Below are 27602 nucleotides of genomic sequence, written 5' to 3'. Positions count from 1 at the left end.
ATTCTTTCCTCACTGAGTTGAGCACTCTCCCAACTCATATCCTCAAATCCTCTCTTAGAAAAAAAAAAGTCACCTGATCGCAACTTTTTTTAACTCATTCACTGCCAGACGATGTGCAAAAATGTGTCCACTCCAGTGCCGGGTTTTTGTCATTTTCACTAATATTCCAGGACCCACAGACTATTGAGTTTTAGGACTATCTAAACAGTCAATTCAGCGTAAGAGACCTTATCTCTCTTATTTCATCAGAAAAAAAGAGTTAATTCATAAATTATATGGGTCTGGAGTTATCTGAGCTTGAAATGGGGCTGGTTGTACAAAATACACTAAAATACATACATACAGACGCTCCCGAACTTAAAAAGAAGACACGTGCCGAACGGTCGTTCGTAAGGTGAATTTGTTCGTAAGTTGTTTCAGTGCTATATTTTGTATGCAATGTATGTTAAAGGCTGTATGTCTAAGGCTTGTATAAGTAACTTTGAATAGTTTGTACTGAAAAATAAATAAATAAACAAAATATATGCTCTATAAAGATATGTACATGTACAACTGGAGAGAATACTACATAGGTTACTACAAAAATGTTTGTATGTACTGTTCGTAACTCGAATGTTTGTAAATAGGGGAGCGTTTGTATTGATTAAAATGGCTCTTTAACAACAGATGAAGCTGGAACAAAGCGCTAACATGGGCAAAAGGAAAATGTTGCCCCTCATGGAATGGAAAAAAACATTGCCAGAGGTCTGGCCAGCGCTTTATCGCCACCCAAGCAAGAAAAAAACAAAACCCAAACTAATTGGAGAATGGCGCTGTATGTCATATTATCAATTCCAGAATAAATTCGCGAATAGCAGCGAATGAGTTATTATAAGTTGGCCACGATTGTTGTCAATAATGGCTGATAACATTAAAGACAGAAAGAAAGAAAAAAAAATGAAAAAGTCGAGATCAGGTGATGGTGAGATTCGCCTGGGTCTCTCCCTTATGCTAGACGCTGTAACGATACGAGTAGGTCGTGACAGGCGCGTGCATGTTTCATGCATGTTGTGTTCACACACAATTGGACATCACACGCGCGTGCCAAAGGTTGCGTAAGCTTCTATTCACCTCGCTGACCAGCTCCAGCTCTTCTTCTGTCTGTGCGGCGGGAGGAAACACACAAGGTGACCATTCACGTAAATCACGTTGCACACAATTGGAAGGTTTTATTGAAAACAAAAAGTCTGTGGTCGTGAATGTGAGTTTTTAATTTGTCAGCATTTAAAAAAGGTTAATTTCAGCAGTGCTAGCAGTGAGGAGCGGCATGGTTGTAACTCCATCTTTCACAAAATGAAGACTTTTAGCACAGAGAGAGACCTCTTTCTATTTTTTTATTTATTTTATTTATATATATATATATATATATATATATATATATATATATATATATATATATATATATATATATATATATATATATACATATATATATATATATATATATACATATATATATATATATATAGTGAGACCTCAACTTACAAACACCTTATCTTACAAACGTCAAATTCATGAAAATTAAACCTTATAATAAGCACTATTTTCATAATACAAACACAACACGGCTGGCGGAAGCACACGACCGAACAGCACCAGAGGTTAAGTTAGCAACAGTCCTCATGGAAGGTGACTCTCCTTCCATAAGCCATCAACGACCAACAAAAAGGTAAATAAAACTTTATTTTACATTTAATTACAGTCCTCATGTAATGACCCTCTTTCCAAACAGCAATTGCCTTTGACCTTTGACCTCCAACGCCATTCCATCAAGCCATAAATGACCATCACAAATGTAAATAAAGTGACTTTATGATACAATGCAGTGTATTTCTTTCATTACAATAGAATAGCACATTTATTATACATAGAATAAGGTATGTTGTGTGTAGGTTTAAGGCTTATTTAGTTGAAAAGTATATTTTATGGAAACCCGGGAACGGATTATTCCCATTTTAATGGCTTCCTATGGGAAATTTACTTTTGAGATACATACTTTTCGCCTTACACACTCTGTCTGAGAACCAATTAAGTTCGTAAGTTGATATATATATATATATATATATATATAATATATATATATAAAGAACAGAAAAGTTTTATTGATACTTGCCGCATTTTATTTTAGTTTTCTCACCAGTTGCATAAGGCTCTTGCCCCCTTGCGAGGTAATGACCCGGAGGTCCGACTTGCGAGTGTTGACCATCTGAGGACTGGCAGGAGGCGGAGACTTAGCTGGGACTACTTTGACCAGGTTGTTGTTGTTGCCGTTGGAGACGGACAGCAAGCCTGGAGAGGCCCGGGCGCTTAAGTAGCCATTAGCTGGAAAAGCACATCGAGAATGTGGGATCATTTGAAATAACAAGAATCATCAACAAATGAAAATCACATTTAAATGAATGCACACAAAATGACACGACGAATAAAAACGAATAATAATGGGGAAACACAGTGGCTTGGTTGTCGTGGTCGGAAGTAGGGACGGGGTCGGGGGGGCGGTCAACTGGAGGGCGGGTGAATATGTGGTTGTCTCACACACACACACACACACACACACACACGGGTCTGCGTAAGATAGGCTGTAGAGGTTCTCCATGTCACTGCTTTCTGATAACAGTAGTGATATGTGATTCTGCTCAGTTTCAATCACACACACACGCACACACATACATACACACATATACAGTCTCTATTCCACCTGTGTATTATTAGCGTCTGTGTGTTTGTGTTCACGTGTAGAGTCCATGCGGTGGCGATATGGCAACGCTGTACTGGGGAATGTTGAGAATGCCATCTGACGTCAATGTGGATGTTCCCGAGGAGTCGAACTCACAACAGCTGAGAGTGAAATACACAGGAGCACATACACACTGACACACACGGGAAAGAAAGGGGATACTGAACAGGGAGCAGCGGTGAATTGGTGGGGGGCTTCCAGGAGAAGCATTAGCTGACCGCAAGAAGCTTCTGGGTGTACAGTCACCTGAGCTGCGTTTGACTGGACGGTGTTTAGGTTTTCAACACAGTATGTAGAATTTACATCATACCAAACTACCTCTTGCCCATCTAAAAAGATCAACATGAAAAAACGGCAAGTGAAGGAGCTCCCGTGCAGACCTCCATGTTCAATAGTGTGAGCTCATGTGTACAGTGATCACTTTGTGAGCTTTAAAAGGACAACCGACACCTCCGGGCAAGTTGTGTCCATAATTTGTAAAATCACTTCAAATGATTTCTACTGAGTGTATTTTACAAAGTTTCCACCGAATATAGCTATATTTTACGTTTTAAGACTCACGTTGAATGCAAAAAAAAGAAAGAAAAAGGAAGCAAGCTTGACCCACTTGGCCATCATGAAGCCCAGAGGGTATGGAAAAAAACAACGAAAGAGAGAAAGCAAACAAGAAGATATCTGTTAGTGCTGGCACTCTTATGTGCCGCTAATGGGCTTCAAGGGGGAAGATCTGGCCAGCGTCAAAGTCACCTCTGAGGAGCGGTCGGTGCCAAGATTGGCGACGCTTGGGCGGGGCCACTGCGGAGAGGGGAGATGAGGGCCAACAGCTGAGAGGGGCCCCAAGGGCATTCGGTGGGGGTCGGTTTGGGGAGGATGTCAAGAACACAAGATGAGTGTTGCCTATTTTATTGGTTGCAGTTGTCGTGAGGGAACGTTTGCTCTCAGCTGCTTTGTACAATTAAGTCTTGACGGACGTGTCTGTACAGCAGTGCCATGACTTGATACAGGAGTTGAATTTATTTCATAGTCTTGCTCACAACTCAAGACACTCAAACTTTCAAAACACCATTCCCCTTCGAAATTGGCATTAATCCATTCCAGCCACAAAAAAACAGTCTGCTTATCTTGGCCATCAGTGGGCAATATCACGCAGATATTATAAACAAATAAGAATGTCACAATTATGTGACTCAGTAAGCTCAACTTTAGGGCCTAAGCAATAAAGATTGTTTTTCAGGCCTTTCCTGATATTGGTCACAATAAAATTACGATAATCGATTATTCGGCCAACTCATTTTTAAAAAGTACATAATGAATAAAATAATTTATTTTATTAGTCCCAAGCACTTACAAGGATAAAGATAAGTACAGAGACATCATTTAAATTTTTTGCAATACTTGGTTTTCTGTATAGCTTCGATCGCAATCGGCAAAAATCTGGTTTGTTTGAATGTCATGATCTTTGTCCATTGTTGTAATGTGGTAATTTACAAAAGGAAAGAAAATCTACTAATTTAGTTGCTTTTAACTCATTCACTGCCAGACGTGCAAAAATCTGTCCACTCCAGTGCCAGTGTTTATGCCATTGTCACTTGAATTCCAGGACCCACAGAATATTGAGTTTTAAGACCACATAAACATTCTGTACAGCGTTAGAAACCTTAGATGCTCTTCTTTCATCAGAATAAAAGAGTTACTTCTTGAATTATATAAGTCTGGAGTTATATGAACTTGAAATGTGGGTGGCTGTCCAAAATACAATGCACTACATATGCACATGGTTTATGTAGCGCTTTAACAACAAAGCGTTAAGCCTATAAATGCAATGTATTCTATTATAAAAAAGGGGAATACTGCTCCTTGTGGAAAAGAAAAAAAACATTGCTAGGGGCCATGGCCAGCGCTTTATCGGCACCCAATGCATGAAAAAAAAACAAAACCCGAACAAATTCGGGAATGGCGCAATACGTCATATTTTAAATTTCTGAATAAATTTGTGAATGGCAGTGAATGAGTTAAAACGGCCGGCTGACTAGTTTTACAAGCATTCGTAATTCTCATGAAATAAATAGATGACGGCAATAACAATAAAAAAAAAACAACAACAGTCAGTCAGTGAGAGAAGAAGCAGTTTAAAAGACTGTTTTCATTTTCTCCATACCAAACTACCTCTTGCCCATCTAAAAAGATCAACATGAAAAAACGGCAAGTGAAGGAGCTCCCGTGCAGACCTCCATGTTCAATAGTGTGAGCTCATGTGTACAGTGATCACTTTGTGAGCTTTAAAAGGACAACCGACACCTCCGGGCAAGTTGTGTCCATAATTTGTAAAATCACTTCAAATGATTTCTACTGAGTGTATTTTACAAAGTTTCCACCGAATATAGCTATATTTTACGTTTTAAGACTCACGTTGAATGCAAAAAAAAGAAAGAAAAAGGAAGCAAGCTTGACCCACTTGGCCATCATGAAGCCCAGAGGGTATGGAAAAAAACAACGAAAGAGAGAAAGCAAACAAGAAGATATCTGTTAGTGCTGGCACTCTTATGTGCCGCTAATGGGCTTCAAGGGGGAAGATCTGGCCAGCGTCAAAGTCACCTCTGAGGAGCGGTCGGTGCCAAGATTGGCGACGCTTGGGCGGGGCCACTGCGGAGAGGGGAGATGAGGGCCAACAGCTGAGAGGGGCCCCAAGGGCATTCGGTGGGGGTCGGTTTGGGGAGGATGTCAAGAACACAAGATGAGTGTTGCCTATTTTATTGGTTGCAGTTGTCGTGAGGGAACGTTTGCTCTCAGCTGCTTTGTACAATTAAGTCTTGACGGACGTGTCTGTACAGCAGTGCCATGACTTGATACAGGAGTTCAATTTATTTCATAGTCTTGCTCACAACTCAAGACACTCAAACTTTCAAAACACCATTCCCCTTCGAAATTGGCATTAATCCATTCCAGCCACAAAAAAACAGTCTGCTTATCTTGGCCATCAGTGGGCAATATCACGCAGATATTATAAACAAATAAGAATGTCACAATTATGTGACTCAGTAAGCTCAACTTTAGGGCCTAAGCAATAAAGATTGTTTTTCAGGCCTTTGCTGATATTGGTCACAATAAAATTACGATAATCGATTATTCGGCCAACTCATTTTTAAAAAGTACATAATGAATAAAATAATTTATTTTATTAGTCCCTAGCACTTACAAGGATAAAGATAAGTACAGAGACATCATTTAAATTTTTTGCAATACTTGGTTTTCTGTATAGCTTCGATCGCAATCGGCAAAAATCTGGTTTGTTTGAATGTCATGATCTTTGTCCATTGTTGTAATGTGGTAATTTACAAAAGGAAAGAAAATCTACTAATTTAGTTGCTTTTAACTCATTCACTGCCAGACGTGCAAAAATCTGTCCACTCCAGTGCCAGTGTTTATGTCATTGTCACTTGAATTCCAGGACCCACAGAATATTGAGTTTTAAGACCACATAAACATTCTGTACAGCGTTAGAAACCTTAGATGCTCTTCTTTCATCAGAATAAAAGAGTTACTTCTTGAATTATATAAGTCTGGAGTTATATGAACTTGAAATGTGGGTGGCTGTCCAAAATACAATGCACTACATATGCACATGGTTTATGTAGCGCTTTAACAACAAAGCGCTAAGCCTATAAATGCAATGTATTCTTATATTATAAAAAAGGGGAATACTGCTCCTTGTGGAAAAGAAAAAAAAACATTGCTAGGGGCCATGGCCAGCGCTTTATCGGCACCCAATGCATGAAAAAAAACAAAACCCGAACAAATTCGGGAATGGCGCAATACGTCATAGTTTAAATTTCTGAATAAATTTGTGAATGGCAGTGAATGAGTTAAAACGGCCGGCTGACTAGTTTTACAAGCATTCGTAATTCTCATGAAATAAATAGATGACGGCAATAACAATAAAAAAAACAACAGTCAGTCAGTGAGAGAAGAAGCAGTTTAAAAGACTGTTTTCATTTTCTCTTTCCCAAATCAAATTGTTGTTCACCCGTCACATTCGTTCTTCTGTACTGTGACCTTTAGCTGATGCCTCTCAACAGCATTCGCGTGTCTGACTATGCCTGCGTGCGTGTGTGCGAACTTGACTTACGGACTGGACTCGGGCACGCTCCGTTGGAGTTTCCCAGATCTCCACTGAGGAGTGCGCCTGCAGACAAGGACAAAAAAAAAACAGGAGCATAACTCAACCAGTCATTCATATTATATTTAAATAATCCATTCTAATCTTTGCATCAACGGTTTCACGATACAAGTATTTCACGGTCGACAATTTTGCTGTGCATGAATTCAAATGAGAGGGGGCAGAATGTCAACTCCCTCATTAAACGATAACATTTGAGCCGCACAGATGCTACTTTAATTGTTTGAATGATGCATATTTGAACCCTGTCGTGTCGTCCAATATATTAGAAATGGGTCTACGTATGACGCAGTGCACGAGTTGAAGTTAAATCTTAAAAGTGAGCATTAATTTCATCGCACAAGGAACATTTCTGTATTTGATGGTTTATCGAATGATGAGTGCAAGATGTGTTGCGCTTTGAAGAGTAAAATATACTAAAGGACAAAGGAGAGGAGACAGGGGGGAGCAAACATGTTTCGGGAGGAAGAAGTTGTTCGTCTCACAAAGAAGAGCCGTCAATCAAATCGTGTGGGCGGCACTTCACAGCCGGCTGTTGTTTTTGAAGAAGCTTTTGTTTTGGCACGCCTTGGCTCGATGATGTTTCCACACGTAGGAATCTCATCAGTCAGCAGCGTGCATCAAAAGACGTTGGCACCTCAAGCCATGCACGGATGCATGGCTTGAGGTGCCCGCGATAAGAATGTCAGCTCGTGTGGAAGTTACAAAAGTTTAAATTAAAGCAGCAATGAACGGGCCCCGGCACCCCCACAGTCGCCAGGCGGAGTATTCCGTGCACGTATACGGACTTTGAAGGGAAGAAAATCACAAGTTATTCACAAATGAATGTTAGCTTCTCGAACGTAGTTCAAAATTTGCCAACAATTGGACAGAATCCCATGGATGAATTTGGGCCACAGAAAATTTGCAAATCAGCCTGACAAGGCCAATTAAATTTATAATGGCTAATTTCTTGTGTTTTTTCAGACATGGGATTTTTTTAACTTTACTCATGGCAGGTACATGTATCACATTTCTCAAAATAGAATTTACTCAGAGGTTTTTAATTGGCTTGGGGAAGACAATTGTTTTTAAAATGTGGTTGAGCACAGCTGAGCCACGTGAGTCCAACTTCCTGGAAATAGGACATATCTTTTTGAGATTATTTTAATAATACTAATAATAATAATAATAATAATAATAATAATACATTTCATTTCTAAGCACCTTTCAAAACTCTCAAGGACACTTTAGTCACGGGAGACAATGACTTTTTGTTTTGCGTGTGCGGGTGAGGAGTGGCAGCCATTCGCGCCAGCATTCACTCTACTCGCAAGTAACACAGCAGCAAAGTTATGAAAGGAAGAAGTAGAAAAACAAAATACAGGAGCTGTTGGAAATCCCTCTTCAATTGCTGCTGTGGACTGCAAATTTCCCCATTGTGGGACGAATAAAGGTATTCTGATTCTGATTCTGAAAGGCAACCAATCGCGCGGCACCATCTTGAAGTAAAAAAAAAAAAAAAAAAAAAAAAAACTAAATTAATAAGATAACAACACAAAGACAGAGAGTCATTGATTCTTTTTGATTTTTTTTTTTTTGATTGATTGATTTTTTTTTCCAAGATGGCGCCTGAGTAGGTAGCCATCAGCAAGTGCTCTCATGAGCCTTGCTGTTTTTGTCTTGTTATTGTGTTTTCTTTTGTCACTTTATGTTGTTGTGCGTCACGTGCAACGGATATAGATTGTTTTTCAGCATTTTTGGCCACGACAATCATCAAGGAGGAAACTGTGCTGAGCGGTTGCGCCTTTCGGCAGCATAAATATGCCAGTATTGTTTTTGAATGGTGGGGCCATTGTACTTTTTTGCGCCTGTAATGGGCAGCATCTTCACAGCCCCGCTTTATTCAGTGGAAAGGTCGGTGCTGTTGGTCTGTGGTTGGATGGATGCATGGCTTGAGGTGCCCGCGATAAGAAGAAAGTAGCGTCAGCGCAGAGCGCCGATGCATATGTGGAACTGTCGCAGCTTGGAATTGAAGCGGATTTATGTGGGACAGGAGATGTGAGACAATGTCTTTTCATCAATGGATGCTACAGCTTCGTGTTTGCTTTCAACATTTAGCTTGTAGTAGATGTACAAATTCCACCATGACGTCCCTGATCCACTGCTGACATAGATGCTTTGATCCTCTCCTCTTTCATCTAGAACTGCTTCATGTCATCACAAAGGGGGTACAGCAAGTCCTGAAGAATGAATGACTCTGTGTCTTTGTGTTGTCATATTGGTTATTTTTGTTGTTTTTTGTTTTTCCCAAGATGGCGGCGCGTGAACACGCAGCGGCTCCCCTCTCCCGGCAAATTGGCGTGTTCATGTTTATTATGTTAAAGTCATTATAAGTGCCTTCCATGCTGGGTCCGAGAGGACAGTAATTTCATCTGTGCTGTATGTCATGCATATTAGCATATTTGACAATAAAGCTGACTGACTTTTCTTCAGCACTTGCTTTGTTGCTTTGTGACATGACATTTTGTGAGCCATGTGAATGTGTTTGGGAAGTGGAATATCATAATGCTTTGACAACCTTGGAACCAAAATGGCTGACTTTGGGAATCTTTAGGCATGGTTTCTTGAGACTTTTCTTCATAAGAAAGATTGCTTCAAAACTTTAGGATGCTAAGTAAGACTGGATTGGTCCCCAAAAATGACTGACTTTGTGTTTTATCAATTTATCTATGTATTTGTTTATCTTTTTATCTATTTATTTATCTATTTACTTTATTTGTGTGTTTATTTATTTGTGTATTGCTATATTGGTGTATTCATTTATGTACTTGTTTATTTATTTGTGTATTTATCTGTTAATTAATTTATCTATCACAAGTTCTTCAGCGGGGCGGCCCGGTAGTCGAGTGGTTAGCACACCGGCTGCACAGTGCAGAGGTCGCCGGTTCGCGTCCCGGTCCGGCCTCCCTGTGTGGAGTTTGCATGTTCTCCCCGGACCCGCGTGGGTTTTCTCCGGGTCCTCCGGTTTCCTCCCACACTCCAAAAACATGCATGGCAGGCAGATTGACCACTCCAAATTGTCCCTAGGTGTGAGTGTGAGAGTGACTGTTGTATGTCTTTGTGTGCCCTGCGATTGGCTGGCAACCAATTCAGGGTGTCCCCCGCCTCGTGCCCGAAGACAGCTGAGATAGGCTCCAGCAACCCCCGCGACCCTAATGAGGAATAAGCGGTACGGAAAATGAGATGAGATGAGAGAAGTTCTTCAGCGTTGTGTGAACACAAATATCCTCATAATGGCTGACTCCCTATGTCTTTTCAGGCATGGCATCTTGAGATATTTGTGGGTCTACTCCCGATAGAGTCACCGACCAAATTTAAGCATACTGAGTCGAACTGGATTTAATGACTGAACTGATTTTAAAATAAATGTTGGTGCCTCTGAGACAATTTAGCCTCAAACGGTTGTTTCAAACCAAAATGACAGACTTCCTGTGTCTTTTCAGCCCTAACATCTCGAGACTGTGGATCTACTCACGATTGACAATTCTATTAAATTAAAAATTTCTCAGTGTAACTGGCTTTGTGTGCTAAATTTTCCCCAAATGTTTTCCGGCGTTTGACCTATGAACAATAAAACGTAGTGCGGGTAGGGTGTCAAACCTGCACTTGCGGGTCGCTGGGGCAGTCCCGGGGAGACGGTGTTCCTTTGCAGAGCGGGCTGCTGCGGTGACAGGAGGCGGGGATCCGAGAGGGCGGCATTGATGAAGGAGGTGGTGGTGACCAGGGCGCCGCCCGGATTGTTGCTGAAATGTAGGGAGGTGGGTTGCGGTGGTGGGGCGCTCTGATTGGACACTGGCACGGTGACGGGCATGGAGAAGGTTGGCTGTGGGACGGTGGCCTGAGGGCAACCGAGAAGAGAAGAGTGGGGATTTTCAATGCCATATCCACATTACGAGACAGTTGGTCAAGTTAGCTTCATTAGCTTAGCATCAGCGAAGCAAACAAGCCTGAAAGTTGGAAAACAGTCACACCAAAACAAAACAAGTCAGCCGAGGAAAGTCATCTATCTCCTTCGCCTGCAACTATTTCAAACTAACAGTACATCACTAATGCTACATCCCATTATCTATATACTGCATCCCAATGTTTTCAGAGGATACATGGTTACCAATAATGCTACATTTCACTGCTAAAGCTACATTCTACAGATATTATAGTCATACCTAGCATTTACTCTGCATCCTACTGTAACAGTGTTCAAACGTGCATTGTATCTGAGCAAGACACCAACACAATGTTAATGCTACATGCTAACATTTTAAATGTGAATAAATTGTTTTAGCTGACATGATACGACAGAGACATACACACAGATCCGTGTGAAGTGACATTTTTGCAAGTGTGAAATGAAGATATTTCTTCTTTCAGCAATTGAGTCCATAAAGTGTACTAAAATTGATGTCAACCATTTCGGGTTGTCCCGAAAGGTGACCCATTTCTCAGTGAAAGCAGGACTTCTATTTCAAGAAAATGGGCCAAAGTTCCGGGCTCTGTGCTCAGGTTGTACAGCCTGGGACCCACTTTGGCTGTAAGGAAGGCAAGAGCACATGGAATGAAAGAAAAATGCTTGATTTGAAACGTTAAAACATTTTCAAATGTATCATTTATATTTGTATTTATGTTTGGGATACGCATAACGGACCCGGGTTGGGATTTGATTCTTTCAAGATTTTCTTAAATGTGCTGCAGAGAGGTTGGAATTTAGAGTCGGTCAACTTTAGTCTCTTCCAATTGTTTGCTACAACATGGTGTGCCGCACCAAGGTCTACTGGAAGAAAAGCAGTGTTGAATTAAAAGCAATGAGAGAAGGTAGAAAACTTCCCCAACTGAGCACTGATAATATGTGTTGCTCCCACAGAGAAGAGGGAATTTGTGCCTGTGAGATTTTTTTGTATGTTCTATTTGTAAGTATCGCTGCTCTGTTTTGTGCAAAAAGTTGTTTAAAGGTTTACAATGACTGCAAAAAAACAATACTATTTTATTGGCCTGCATACGGCCTTCCGTGTCATATGTTAGCATTAAAGGACAACCGACGTCGAATTTGTAAAATGGCTTCAAATGACTTCTACTGAGCGTATTTTACAAAGATTCCACCGCATATAGCTAGCTATATTTTCCATTTTAAGACTCACGCTGAATATTCAGGAAGTCTTGTTTTTGAATTGGTGACGAGTCCGTACGTGACGTCACTAAATGACCGCCCCTGACCGTAAAAAAGACGCATTGTAGCGGTCCTTCCATCACGTCAATGTATTTTGCTGTACTTGTTTGGTCTGGGGACCTCGTGTTGCACCCAAAAGCCGCCAGAAGGCCAGAAGAGGGCGTCTAAGCGCCATATAAGGAATTTATCAGCCTGTGGAAACTGAGGTGGCCACAGGAGGTCGCCATTTTGTGCCTCTTTTTTTTGTGTGAGAGATTTCTCCCCAATGTTGCCTCAAAATGGCACAAATAAATTCTTTAATCGATTGCAAACATGTATGAATCAGAATCAGAATCAGAATACCTTTATTCGTCCCGCAATGGGGAAATTTGCAGTCCGCAGCAGCAGCGTGTGTTCCTCTTCAGAACTATTTGAATCATATTCATAACTGGATGTGTAACAAGAAAGCATATTCTCCGAATCTGAAGCCATTGTTTTGATTCACTAGCAATGCAAGACGTCTTGGCATGATGTCACGAACTGGGGGCGGGACTTTCTGAAAATGCCCAATTCGCAGCTCAATTTTTTGCAGATTTTGGACATTTTAAGTCATTTGTATAGGTGTTTTGCATTTGACTAAAAATATCATACTCTGTGTTTTGGGTATTTTAGATGCTATAAAACTTCTGATGTCAGTTAAAAACAAAAAAGTGATGTTGGTTGTCCTTTAAGCTAGTGAAATACAGCGTCAAAACACAGCGCTTGAATGGTTTTACCTATTGATGCTATTCATTAGCCTCTCTATAGTGCTTTGTACTGTGTTAGCTTTAAGTTAGCAAAAGGCAAAGTTCTGTTGTTTTAAGCTCACAACGTGTAATTTGTTTTGTTTTATGTTTAGTTTGACAGCAAACCTATCTCCCAGTGGTATTAGGCAGCTTGATACCTCGATTTTGTATTCAGCAATTTCTAAAAGTCTGCTTTTTGTAAAGATAGTCAAACGGAATTTGTGGCTGAAGTGAAGGCGTGACTTTCCTTGCGTAGGAGGTAGTATCAAGCTCATAGTGTATATGGTGTGGTGCTGGTCAGTCTCAGGTGTGAGATCATAAAAGTGCTCAGGGTGACCGTGTACGTTCCCCAGTGACCAATCACGAGCCGGGCAGTTAGCCAGCTCGTAAAATCAAACAGCACTCGTTAAGGTGACATTAATGGCGTGATTGAGCGCCACGGGAAAAGGCATCAATCGCGGTGCTAAGCGGAACCTGAGCTGGGGACGGAGCCGGTTCATGACCGAAATACTGTGTCCAGTCAGGGACGTCTCCACGGCGACTGCACGCTAGCTCTATGAATAGCATCACTTCTCACAGTAGGAAGGCATGAACCTGAGGTATTAAATTGTGTTATTACTTTTTAAAAAAATGAAGGAAAAAAAGGGTGTTTTCGTCGCCTACGGTTTCCATGACTATGGCGGTTAAAGCCCAGGATGTCATTAACGTACCTTTCGCAAATTGCGTGCAGATTTTTATAGCACACAGAGCTATTTGTCTCACTCACTTTTATGAATAAGGAGCATGAATTCTGATTGTCAGGGTGTATTATCATTTTAAAGAATGACAGAAATAATACAAGTTATTTTGTACAGTTTGGTGTACTTGAAGCTAATTAAAGATTATTTTGTTTAGATTAAAAAAAATGATTGAATTATTTTCCAAATGTATGATTTACATTCATTTGGAATCAAAGCGGATTTATGTGGGACAGGAGATGTGAGGCAATCTCTTTTTGTCAATGGATGCTACAGCTTCGTGTTTGCTTTCAACATTTAGCTTGTAGTAGACGTGCACATTCCACTATGACGTCCCTGATCCACTGGTGAAAAAATAAATAAATACATAAAACAATGTAAACTAATATGAAGACTCAAGCATTGTTGTTTAAAAAGATATCTTACTATAAACTTGTTTAAAAAAGGGAAATAAATAAATAAAATAGTAACAAATAAATCGGCACATAAAAACAAATTGGCAACATGAGCTTCGTTTCGTGCACATGCCAAAAAAAATGTGGCAACACACTCCACAAAAATGGCTGACATGCATGCTGAGCCCAAAAAAAATAGCAGAAAAAAATGGTTTATAGCTGATATTTTTCCAGTACCGGTAAAGCTAAAAATTCAGAAGTTTAACACCTGCTGACATCGGACCTTTTTTTAAAATATTAAATTACACTATATTCTGAAGAGTACAAACTGAGATGACAACGGCCAAAATTGATGAAATCCCTATAAAAGATGAATCTTCAAACATGGTCCCCTTGTGCGTGCTTCCTGTTCATTTTCATCTTCTACGTCTTTGAACTGCACTTCTGCGTGCTGAACAGAGGTCTCTCCTACTGTCACACATTCATTTTGCATTTCCCCTCATCATTTATCAACGCAACTTAATTCATTTATTCCAGGAGCAAATTAAAATATTTTACGCTAACGATGTATTATGTGATTTTATCAGATTTTAATGAATGCAGATTATATCAACAAAATATGAGTAATTAAAAAAAAATCACCTATTTTAATACAATTCACCAAAAAGTAAAAAAAAGACGATATAAAAATAAATACGCAATTATACGTAAGAAAATGTTCAATGCAAGTATATGACATTTTTTCAATGAGCGTATAAAACACATTTTATCATAACATTTTATATTACCAGGCTATTCATGTCCTGCCTTGGGGGAGGTCTCCGTCTCACACGCACAGTATTAGCATTAGCTCATGTGCTGGTGAGTATGGAAAGCTGTTTGAGCCTTTATTTTATCTAAGGACAACTTTGGGCATACAAATAGGACAACTGGACACGCTACTAGAGAGGTACAACGGTGCTATGGCTAACAACAGTGCTACGAGATGTTGGAAAAATTGGTCTATACTGTATAACACTGGTGTCAAATTCAAGGCTCGGAGGCTAAATCTGGCCCGCCACATCATTTTATTCGGCCCACGAAAGCAAATCCAACTTGTGAAATTCCATGATGCTTGCTAATGTCCGAACCACAATTTCAAATTGTCCCATGTAAACCACAATACCAGTCATTATTTTTTTACTTCAAATTTGAAACTAGTTATTCATTAGTTTTGCGCTCTATATGTTATATGTGTAGGGTATGAAAATCTGTAATGGCTTCCCCAAATTCATAACCCCCCCCCGAGTAAAAATTCATAACAGCTTCACCAGTAACATGTTGTCATGGTAAAATTTGGTTGGATTTTTATTTTCCAGTCGATTAATCAGTTGTCAGTTATTTAACTAAAAAAAAGCCCTTGTTATACCCGTAATGCAAAATCACTCGCGAACTACGAATAGAGTCCAGAAAGTGACCCATGTTGATATCCATCTTTAAGTCCAGTACACTATTTGCCCGTACGAGCAAAACAACAAGTCGTGTTACCAGTGTAGCATTAGAAAGACAAATGTTGGACACGGTGGCGTAGTAATCCCACTGAACCGGTCCAAGGACGTGGACCTCAAATGGCATATGAAGGACAATTGAATAAATGCTCAAACGGCTTTCCATCTGTGAGGGTTATGTGGACGAGGAAGAGGAGGTGTGAGGATGGTGAATGCGAGTGCTCTGTGAGTAGAAGTCAGCCGCCGCTATCAGCAGCCCGAGGAGGCAAAAAAGATGGGATTGGGGCAGGGGCGGGTACACAGAGGAGGCGTGACGGTACTCACTGACAGCCTATAGTTGCGCATCATTTTATCAAACTCCTCGTCAATTTTTTTGTACTTCTCCTCAGTGCGTGGCGTGAGCGAGAAAGGCTCCTCGGGGTCCGGGCTCTCAGAGTCCCGGTGCTCTTTCTTGTTCAGAGCCTTGGTAGCCCAAATAGAAGAAGGATAGGAAGAAGAGGAGGAGGAGGAGGAGGAGGAGAGGGGTTAGAGACGATGACATAGGTGATTGTACTCACGCCGTAGCGCTTGTAGAGGCTGTCCAGGTCGTCCGTCTTGTTGCGGTACTTGTCGTCGTTTAGCGGGCTTTGGTCGATGGAGTCGTCGCCATCGGGCTCGGGGCTGTTGCAGCCGTTAAAGGATTTCTTTCGCAATGTCTGGGTTGGGGGAGGGGAGGTCACATTTTCATACATACACACACCTGCGTGTTATAAAGAGAAGTAATGAAAAAGTCAACAGAAAATAAACAAACACAACTAACAAACAAACAAGCAACCAGATAAATAACCAAACAAATAATAAACCAATAAAAAACAAATACACAAACAAACAAGAATAATTTTATATATAAAAGACTAGAAATTTGCCGGGAAATGAAAATAGTATCGTAATATGCAGTACTATCAATATAACGAGACTTTACTGTAAAATACAGATATATTCAAGTTAAATTTAACCCCTTCGAAGGAAAAAAAGGCCCTTGAATAACTAAATGAAGAACCGTTAAACACGTCCATGTGTGTTGACCGACTCGAGTTGCCTAAAGTCGCTGAGGTTGAAACCCGAGGAGGAGATGTGAAAACATTTTTGGCCTTTAGGAGAAGATAACACGGGATTCCGACCTGGAATAACCTTGGGTGGACAACTCAATCTGCACTCGCAATCTCGGAATGAAAAAAGAAATTCGACCAGAATGTTCTTCGATTCCATAAAATGCTGACGTTAGCTGACAACTGACGCTTTGGACCTGAACTCCAGCAAGCCAACACCGACCGAGCTCGTTGTCAACCCAGCTGCTTGAATTGGTGTGAAAGCTGCGGCCTCAATGGCGAGGATTCCAGCTCAACCCGATTTGCCGCTAAGCTCAGAAGCTTTATGGCCCGAGTGAAGCGACGGAAGGCACCGTGACCGGCCGGGAAAGCTCCCGCTTTGGAAATCAATTAACAAAACTGGAAAATGGCAAAGCCAAAAAAATGCTCACTTGCTTGGGAGTAAAGCTCAAAATCAGTAATGGCTGAAATCTTTTCTTTTCGGGAAAGTACAACACGAATAGGTTGTCTTATTATGTGAAAATTTGGAACAGTAACTGTTTGAGCAGTCTAGAGTTAGAACATTTCAGAATCGTGAATGGCTTCAAGACAATGAATAGCTTTAATCTTTTAATTTGGGGAAAGTGTCACATTCACAGTTTGACCTGCTTTGGGGAAATCGATGGGATTAGCCTTTGTAGTCTCGAGGTGAAGATATTTTACATAATGAATAAATAATTTCCACATAATTTAAAAATACAAATAAATAAAATAATAAAATAGCATATAAAATATATTAATAAATATAATTTAAATTAATAACATAAATAAAATATACCAAATAAACAATTTACATCAATGAAATGGCCTTCATGATATCATATAGGATCACTTATATTATAATAATAAATAATAAATATTCGTTTTTAATAGATTGTTTTATTGTTTATTATTTTTGTAAAAACTATTTGTGTATTTATTTATTTCCGCATGTATGTATTTATTCATCTATTTATTTATAAGAATAATATGAATGATAAAAATACCAAATTATCTCTTTTTTGCCATTTTTGGGAGGGGGGCTATACCTCAACAATTTGTCTCCTGTCCAGGAAATGAAGGATAAAACAGAAACGATGAATGTCTACATTCTAAAAAGGAAGTAATAACAGTGTTTCTTATTGCCTTGGTTCCATTCGAAGATCCCACGAGAGACGGTTTAGCTCCCAATTTAAAACAAAAATCTAATACAAGACAAGAAGTTTATTAAAATGAGGAAAAACGCAAACACCCACATCCACGCACGCACGCACACACTCATACTCAAATACACAAGGGCCATCCAGAAGTCACAGAGAAGACATTGTACATGCATGTATGTCCTGGAAGATACATAAAATCAACACAAACAGCATAAGGCTACAATGATGAAAGTTCGTGACGGACGCATGCATCTTCTATGAGGCTAATGAAAGGATGTCAGAGGAACGTTGCAGCACAGGCACACATGCTCACGTGACATAAAAAGCTGCTGCTTTACAGTTTCAAAGAAGAGGGCTGCTGGGCGTGAGCAAACAAAGAAACAAACAGAATTGTCTGTTTTCAAGTATCTGGACGGTGAACGAAAGAAACTAGAAAGTAGGTCAACATTTCACGAACAGATGTTTTTTTTTTTAAACAATTAAACTGATTTTTTTTTTTTTTTTTTTTTTTTTTTAACAATTAAACTGAATCCCGAGTTTGCATGTTCTCCCCGGACCCGCGTGGGTTTTCTCCGGGTCCTCCGGTTTCCTCCCACACTCCAAAAACAAGCATGGCAGGCAGATTGACCACTCCAAATTGTCCCTAGGTGTGAGTGTGAGAGTGACTGTTGTACGTCTTTGTGTGCCCTGCGATTGGCTGGCAACCAATTCAGGGTGTCCCCCGCCTCGTGCCCGAAGACAGCTGAGATAGGCTCCAGCAACCCCCGTGACCCTAATGAGGAATAAGCGGTACGGAAAATGAGATGAGATGAGAACTGAATCTCCCCTCCCCCATCACTATAATCGATCACTTCATTTTTAAGCACCTTTCAAAACTCTCAAGGACACTTTACAGTCATAAGCTTTTCCCCTTAAAGGACAACCAACATCATTTTTGTATTTCCTAACTGACATCACAAAAACGTTTTATAGCATCTAAAATACCTAAAACATGCAGTATGATATTTTTATTCAAATGCAAAACACCAATAAAAATGACTTAAAGTTGCTAAAACTGCAACAAATTGAGCTGCGAATTGTGGATTTTCAGAAAGTCCAGCCCCCATTTCGTGACGTCACGCCAGGACGTCTTGCTGTGCTCGAGAATCAAAACAATGACTTCAGATTCGGAGAAGATGCTTTCTTGTTACTCATCCAGTTATGACTATGATTCAAATAGTTCTGAAGAGGAAAGCATACATGTTTGCAATTGATTAAAGGAGTCCTCCCATATCAATTCGAGCCATCAATGACAGCAATGTAGCACCCATAAAATGCAGAAGATGGCGCGCAAGCTCCGTTGGAAATGGGCTTATTTGTTTGCTGGGAATTTGTGTCAGCGAATATCAAATAGTTGTCTTGTTGCAACACACAACGATTCACCATCGCGTTATTAATGTTTTCCTTCTAATTTCGCCATCAACACTGATCAACGTGAGGTTTTCAGACCAAACAAAGTACTGCAAAATGCATTGTGTGTCGCTTTCTCGGTCAGGGGCGTTCCAAACGTAACGTCACGTCAGGCATCGTCATCAACTCGAAAAGAAGACTTCCTGAATATTCAGCGCGAGTCTTAAAACGTAAAATATAGCTACTATATGCCGTGGAATATTTGTAAAATATGCTCAGTAGAAGTCATTTGAAGTGATTTTACAAATTATGGACACAACTTGTGCAGAGGCGTCGGTTGTCCTTTAAATAATGTGATCGTAATTTAACTCATTCACTGCCATTCACAAATGTATTCGGGTACTGTTTTTCTAGTTTGGGTGCCGATAAAGCGCTGGCTAAGGCCTCTGGCAATGTTTTTGCATTTCCACAGGGGAACGGCAGTTCTCTTTTTGCCACGTTAGTGCTTTGTTCCAGCTTCAGCTGTTGTTCAAGCACTATATAAACCAATATGTATGTATTGCATTGTATTATGGACAGCCACTCTCATTTCAAGCTCACATAACTCCAGACCAATATAATTTAGGAATTGACTCATTTTTTTCTGATGAATGATTAGAGTCTTAGGTTTCTTACGCAGCATTGAATGTTTATGTAGTCCTAAAGCTCAATATTCTATGGGTCCTTGATTCGAGTGTCAATGACAAAAATCCTGGCACTGCAGTGGACACATTTTTGTGCATGTCTGGCAGTGAATGAGTTAATATTCAATGAGGTCAATTTCTTTTCAACAAATTAATTAAATCATATCAGTACTCTTTAGAAAAATTGCGTCGCTCTATAGTGCAATGTTGATTTGAATAAAAGTAATTGTTCTTGCAAGCCCCGCCCACTAGCCTTCCATCCTCATCTCCGTACTTCATCCGTCCATCCATCTGCTTTCCTTCCTTTCTTTCTTCAACCTCTCGCATCTATTCATCAGAGGCCTTTTTTTGCATCGTGCTGCCTCGCCTTGCCTTCCGCCGCTCCTTTTTCTCGCCCTGATTGGGATCTGCAGCCGAGCGGATTAACACGTTGTGGCAGCGGAGGCAGCCCGCCCACACATGCACTCGCGCGGGCACGCATAGCAATTTTTTTTTTCTTCGAGGCGCTGCGCGCGGGTATATGCTACCTCTCACCGGAGTGAAGGAATGTCAACCCGTGTGTGACGAATACTGACACGCACGCACGCACACGCACACAAACACACACACGCACGCACACTTAAGTGCTCCTAAACATACAGTGAAATAAAATGGCCGTCTGTACTGTGACCCGCACCGAGCCGAGTGTGTTCGCGTGCGTGTGAGTGTTGCCACGTGTGCGTGGCGGCCTGTGTGACTACATCCACACTTCATAATTTATAGTCAAAAGCACTCGGCAGAGAAAAAGCTCACGGAGGCACTGAGCGAGAATGCGAGCGAGTGCATTTGGTGACCGGCCAATTATCCTCGCAGGCGTCCTTTGGCCGCAGATTAAGCCCAAATGTAAATCGTATAATTAAGTCACGCCGTCCCAACCGGGTCGGGCCGGGTTGGGGCAGGCCTGGGTTGACACGGTGACTGATGGGCGGCAGACGTGCTTCCAGTGACAAATGTAACGTCTCATTTCTACTTTGGCTTAAGCTTTATCGATGTTCAGCTCAGAGGCTGGGCGCTTCCTGTCAATTCGTTATTTATGTCATTTATTTATTTTTTATTTTGAAGGGGGTGTGGGGGGGGGGGGATCAGGACCTCATTACTTGGGAGCTGGAAGTATTTATATCAAGGCCTGAATATGTGATTTGATTATTTTGAAAGGGTGGGAGGATTGGAATTTAGACATGTATCGTTTTGGGGTGTAGTTTTACCTTCTTTGACAAGAATAATTGGTACCATGACTGCTTGCAACCCAATATAAGGTATTTTCCGGTGTATAAGGCACACCCAAAAGCCTTGATTTTCTTCAAAAGATGACCCTGCGGCTTTTACGCAGGCGTGCTTTATATGTGAAGTAATATTGAGCCACAACAGGTCTACGCAACTACTGTCAGCAGCCACCGAATCCATTTTCTCCTTTAGAAGTAGTGTGTAACCCCAGCCTCTACTATAGCTACTAAAGCGCCTGAAAATGTGGTGCGCCTTATATTTGGAAAACGTTTACATAATTACTGTATATATTCTATTTGGAAACATTTTTTCATTTATTGAAGGTCCACCTTATAGTCCGGTGCGCCTTATATATGGAAAACCTTTATTAATACATATTTTCTGTCTTATTTACACATATGTTGTTGTCTTGTCTTTGTCCAATATAGATACACATATTAATAATATGTAATATGTACATACTGTGTATATATGTCACTGGTTCCGCCTGGATGAATAATGACGTCTTAATCACAAATTTCAGGGTTTCTAAAATGGCAGAACCGGTTTACAAATCCATTTGGGCAACATCACGAAACTTCTGATTCACCGTAAAAAAAACTAAAAAACTAAAAATAAATGGCAAGTGGTATTTCAAAGAGGTGTCATGTTAGGACATAGAGAGGAGTACTAAGTGAGGATTAACCAATGGCGGCCAGACGACTAACACCCGCTTAACGAGGAGGTGGGCATCTGGAGGGGGACAACCGAGGACAAAGTCAACTGAAAGCATCACCGGTGTGAGTGTGTGTAAGGTGGAGGATGAGGGGAGGGCGGTGTGGTGATGTGGGGGTGGCTTGAAGGGGGGTCACGGCGGCATAGCATATCTTAGCACTGGGGAACGACGCTCCCGTGTTCAGGACGCACACAAACACACAAGTAGGGCTTGAATATTGGATGAGACGCTCTCTGGAGGCCGTGGACGAGCGTGCAAAACACATACACAGACACGCATGCGCGCACAGGCGCACACACAACCACACACGTATACACGCATAAATGAATACAAGCATAAAGAGGGAATACAGGGTGACAAATACGTACACTGGAAAACACAAACACACATATATACATATACACACACACACACTCACAAACACACACACACACACGCAAACACACGCACACACACAGGACCAGTGGGGCTTGAGCTGATGTGGCCCGGAGGTGCCCAACGCCCGGCGAGACACACAGACGCACGCGCGCACATGCATGCACACACACACACACACACACACACACACACACACACACACACGCACGCACGCACGCACGCACACACACACACACACACACACACACACACACACACACACACACTTAAGGGCCAGCTGCAGCTGCAGCCTACAGAAATCTTGACTGCTGACACTCAGAGACAGAAAGGAAAGGGGTAGATACATTACCCTCGGTCACGTGTCAAAGGCAAGGCCCGGGGGCCAGATCTTGTCCGCCACATAACTTTATATGGCCCGCAAAAGCACCTCAACTTTCATGATCCTTTCTAAATAATAATAATAATAATAATAATAATAATAATAATAATAATAATAATAATAATAATAATAATAATAATACATTTCATTTTCAAGCGCCTTTCCAAACTCTCAAGGTCACTTTACAGTCACAGGATAAGATGGCACAAAAAAAAAGAAATTTCTTCCATAGCTAAGTAAAGATTTTAACTCATTCACTGCCATTCCTGAATTTATTAGGGAATTGAAAATATGATGTTTAGCGGCAGTCCCGAATTTGTTCGGGTTTTGTTCTTCCTTGTTTGGGTGCACTGGCCATGGCCTATGAAAACGTTTTTTTGTTATACACACGGGAGCAGCATTTCGTTTTTTCCAAGTTAGCGCTTTGTTCCAGCTTCAGCTGTTGTTAAAGCGCTATATAAACCAATATGTATGTATTGCATTGTATTTTGGACAGCCCCCCTCATTTCAAGCTCATATAACTACAGACCCATGGAATTTAATAATTAACTTTTTTTTGGGGGTTCTGGAATTCGTGTGACAATGACAAAAACCCTGGCACTGGAGTGCACACATTTTTGCACATGTTTGGCGGGGAATGAGTTAAAACCTAAATCCAAATTAGTTATTCTGTTCTGCTCTTTTCATTTTGTCTGCCTGGTAGCTTATCTGAATCTCGATCATCACTAAAAAAATTAGACAATCAGGTGAAAATTGAGCATTCTACCCCCCGGTGCTGATCAACGTCAGCAAAGACCCTATTATGGGATGTCTCTCCAGTTGATCCTGCAGGTGCGAGTCTTGTATGGAGCATTTTCGCTCCTGATCAATTTGACAAACCGACAATCGTGACGGGTATATTTTTATCTCGTCAGAAGACAATTTCCTATTACATATTTCATTCTAAATGGCGAATAAAAAAATCCCCAAAGATAAATATCAAAATCTCCCTAAATCACACGCCGTCCTTTTATTGCCCATTTGGCATTGGCGCTCGTCACACACACAAGCACACAAAAACAAAAGCTGAAAGTCATCTTTTCCTCAGCTGGTTTGACCGCACTTGACTGATAATTGCTCATGATGGAGAAACAGGAACAATAAAACCAATTATGCTGTTATTATACTATATAAGGATCAAACAGAAAAATAAGTGGGTGGGCAATATTGTATTTTAACGGATTCACTGCCGGACGTGCAAAAATGTGTCCACTCCAGTGCGCAGGGTTTTTTGTCATTGTCACTTAATTCCAGGATCCACAAAATATTGAGTTTTAGGACTAAATAAACATTCAATCTTCTTCTTCTTCTTTTCCTTTCGGCTTTTCCCTTCAAGGGATCGCCACAGCGAATCAGTGTCCTCCATCTTCAGAGGTTTGATTTGCATGTTTGTTTTGGCCAAGCTTTTACGTCGGATGCCCTTCCTGACACAACCCTCTGTATTTATCCAGGCTTGGGACCGGCACAAGAAGACTTATGTCCCCTTGTGGCTACAGAACAAGCAACTCGCTCAGTAAAAGGCTCCGAAACACAAAATGGTCATTCAATACAGCGTTAAAAACCTTACAAGCTCTTCTCCCATCAGAAAAAAAGAGTTAATTTCTAAATTATATGAATTTATATGATATGGAGTTTATCAGCTTGAAATGAGGGTGACTGTTCAAAATACAATGCAATACATAAATATTGGTTTATATAGCACTTTAACAACAGCTGAAGCTGGAGTAAAGCACTAACAAGGAAAAAGGAAAATGCTGCCCCCTTGTGGAAAATTAAAAAAACATTGCCAGAGGCCATGGCCAGCGCTATATCGGCACCCAAGCATGAAAAAAACAGAACCCAAACAAATCCGGGAACGGCGCTTTATGTCATATTTTCAATTTTCGAAAATATTCAGCAATGGCAATGGCAGAACTCAATGCTGTGCTCCTCTCAATCACAAAAAGTGGCTTCGCACACATGAAAGTGAGTGTGTGTGTGGCTTTCTAGGTCAAAAAGTGGTAGAGTACACAAAAAAATCAAACCAAGAATATGCGTAATCGAAAATGGATGAGTATATAAAACGACATACACGGAGAATTCTGTTACATTCGCAGTATTCAGAGTTATGTGGCACTTTCTGTCTTATGCTCTTAATTTGAAAGTCAAAGCACATGTCTCCCAGTCGCGGAAGTAGCTAACTTTGCAATCGATAGGTCCACCTTCACAAATCACACAAAATAGCCTCATAACATTATGGTGCAATAGCTAACGGCTAATGCAAACACGGTAATTAGAAGTGTTGGTGTGTGTCACCAAATTTGTCTTCGACGTGCACAGTCAAATGAAATTTACAATCTGCCACAGTAAATTGTAGGTTAAAATTGTGTGTGTGTGTGTGTGTGTGTGTGTGTGTGTGTGTGTGTGTGTGTGTGTGTGTGTGTGTGTGTGTGTGTGTGTGTGTGTGTGTGTGTGTGTGTGTGCGTGTGGTGGGGAGGGGGGTCTCGACACGTTACCTCGATGATGTCGGCATTGGTTCGGCTCTCGTGCGGCTCGTTGTATTCGGTGTACTTGAGCAGCACCTTATCCATGTCGGTGCTGGCGTACTGGAAGAGCTTGTTCGAGTGGTTGAAGATGATGAGGGCGATCTCGCAGTCGCACAGCACGCTCAGTTCGTACGCCTTCTTCATCAGGCCAAACTTCCGTTTGGTGAAAGTCACCTGCGTGGCGGAAAGAAACACAGTTGAAGCGTTGCGCTGAGCATTAACCCATTCACTGCCAGAAGTGTGCGAAAATGTGTCCACGTAAGTGCCAGGGTTGTTGTTATTGTCACTTGAATTCCAGGACCCACAGAAGATTGAGTTTTAGGCCGACATAAATATTCAACACAGTGTTAGAAACCTTAGACTTTCTTTCATCAGAAAAAGAGTTAATTTCTAAATTATATGGGTCTGGAGTTATATGATCTTGAAATGAGGGCAGCTGTCCAAAATACAATCCATTCATATTGATTGATATAGCGCTTTAACGACAGCTGAAGCTGGAACAAAGCGCTAACATGGAAAAAAGGGAAATGCTACCCCCCTTGTGGAAAAGAAGAAGCATTGCCAGAGGCCATGTCCAGCGCTTTATCGGCACCCAAGCATGAAAAAACAAAACCCAAAGAAATTTGTGAATGGCGCTCTAAGTCATCATTTCAATTTCCGAAAATGAGTGAATGTTTCAACTGCAGTACACAAGATATTTGGCTAGTTCATTTAAAATAGGAGACTTCGTGTCTGGTTCGAAACGCTGACTTCTTAAGACTATTTTTGTGGCTTTATTGATGATAGACATACTGACTAAATTTCATTATGCTAAGTTCAACTATCTTTGGGGCAGTCACCAACGCGACGACTAGCAAAGAATAAATGCTGGCGGCCGTTACAACAGCAGTAACTACAGACACCCCGTGTGACAAGCCACCCGTGTAAAGACTCGATATTACAAATGTGGGCCAAAGCAGTTGATTGACAGGCCGTAAGCTTTATCTACACCCGCTCGGTCGGGATTGCAGATCGAGCAGACAGGTTTTGTTTACTCTCGATTTAACGCGAAGTACAATTTCAACACTTTTAATCACACTTCTGCTGTTTTCCATTACACCATTCATTGCATCAGATTGCATTCAAGGGAGAAGGGGGCGGAGGGGGGGGGCTGTTTTTAGGCAACAGACTCGAGGGCAGCCTGGCCAAACATGCTTCTCGTCTGCTGTCACGTTGACTATCCTCGTCACTTTCACACTCTGCCATGCTCTTTTCCATGCCCGCCCGCCCTCTCTATCTCTCTCTTCCTTTCATACACACACACACACACACACACACACACACACACACATTTGTGAGAGTACTCAGAAGGTGAGTGCGAATGAGAGATGTGAGCGTGGGGTGCCGGTTTGCTTTGAAACAAAAATATTTCAGTCAACCAACAAAGAGATGCTGATTTGGACAAATCGGCAAGAAGAAGAATGATTTCTATGGATTTTGATATCCTAGTTGTGGTGTCTCACAGGGCTCCGTTTTAAACCTCTTTACTGTCGAGAAACAGAAGCTGTATTCCATTTTGATGACTGTGAGGCAACAAAACCCAGTAATACTCTTTTGTACCGGTTCTTATACATCCCATACCTGCCTTTTCAAATAACAGCACACAATTTAGTTACCGTATTTTCTGTTGTAGAAGGCGCACCCAAAACCGCACAAGCCATCTGTACAATTTGAACAGAAAAGACAAGCAAGAGAACCAGCTATTAATGAAGTTTCTAGTGTGTCTGCCTTCATCTGTTGCTGCTGCAATATCACAACTTCTAAGATGTACAACCCAGAGCTCCTGGAGACACGTTATGCAAAAATCTATCAACCCAGCTAAACAGAACCAAATTGATGAGGAACTAGGTAAAATTATCGCTGAGAAAGCACTCCAATATCACTCGGATATCATCAAATAGACGATGTATATGTATAGATGTATATGTATGTACTTCCGGGTAGAGTGAACGCTAGCGTGAATGGCTGCCACTGCTCACCCGTACAAAAAAAGTAGGTGACTGTAAAGTGTCCTTGAGAGTTTTGAAAGGCGCTTATAAATGAAATGTATTATTATTATTATTATTATTATTATTATTATTATTATTATTATTATTATTATTATTATTATTATTAAAAGCATTAATTTTCTTCAAAAGATGCCGCTGCCCCTTATATGGTGCGCCTTATATGTGAATGTTGAGCTGCAACAGGTCTCGCAATGACTATCAGCAGTCACCGACTCCATTTCCCCCTGTAGAAGAAGTCGTGCGTCACCTCAGCCTCTACTGTAGTGCCTTATGTGGTGTGCCTAATATTTGGAAAACTTTTATCTATTGTTATATTACAGACACTCCCCAACTTACAAACAAGAACACTCTGAACAGTCGTTCGTAAGCTGAATT

The 27602-nt window shown here is 40.9% G+C and overlaps 1 protein-coding gene across 6 annotated transcripts in view; it reads right to left on the bottom strand.

Annotated features, from left to right (window-relative positions):
• Nucleotides 1-27602, bottom strand: part of mef2d (myocyte enhancer factor 2d) — a 100090-nt gene that overhangs the window by 16023 nt on the left and 56465 nt on the right. For 2 of the 6 annotated variants that reach the window (XM_088998023.1, XM_088998024.1), the window contains exons 3-8: nt 25150-25353; nt 16097-16234; nt 10596-10833; nt 6903-6959; nt 2177-2361; nt 1111-1140 (exon numbers count right to left, since the gene is read on the bottom strand). In XM_088998023.1, the coding sequence (XP_088854149.1) occupies nt 1111-1140; nt 2177-2361; nt 6903-6959; nt 10596-10833; nt 16097-16234; nt 25150-25353 (852 nt within the window). Of the gene's footprint in view, nt 1-1110; nt 1141-2176; nt 2362-6902; nt 6960-10595; nt 10834-15863; nt 16002-16096; nt 16279-25149; nt 25354-27602 lie in introns of those variants that run through there. The other 4 variants (XM_088998028.1, XM_088998025.1, XM_088998027.1 and 1 more) reach the window with 4 other exon arrangements.

The sequence above is a fragment of the Hippocampus bargibanti genome, linkage group LG06 (genome assembly GCF_051943395.1).
Source record: "Hippocampus bargibanti isolate YZ-2025 linkage group LG06, ASM5194339v1, whole genome shotgun sequence".
Lineage (NCBI taxonomy): Eukaryota > Metazoa > Chordata > Actinopteri > Syngnathiformes > Syngnathidae > Hippocampus > Hippocampus bargibanti.
The sequence above is the reverse complement of the archived record's forward strand: the minus strand, read 5'-3'. Positions and strand labels throughout refer to the sequence as shown.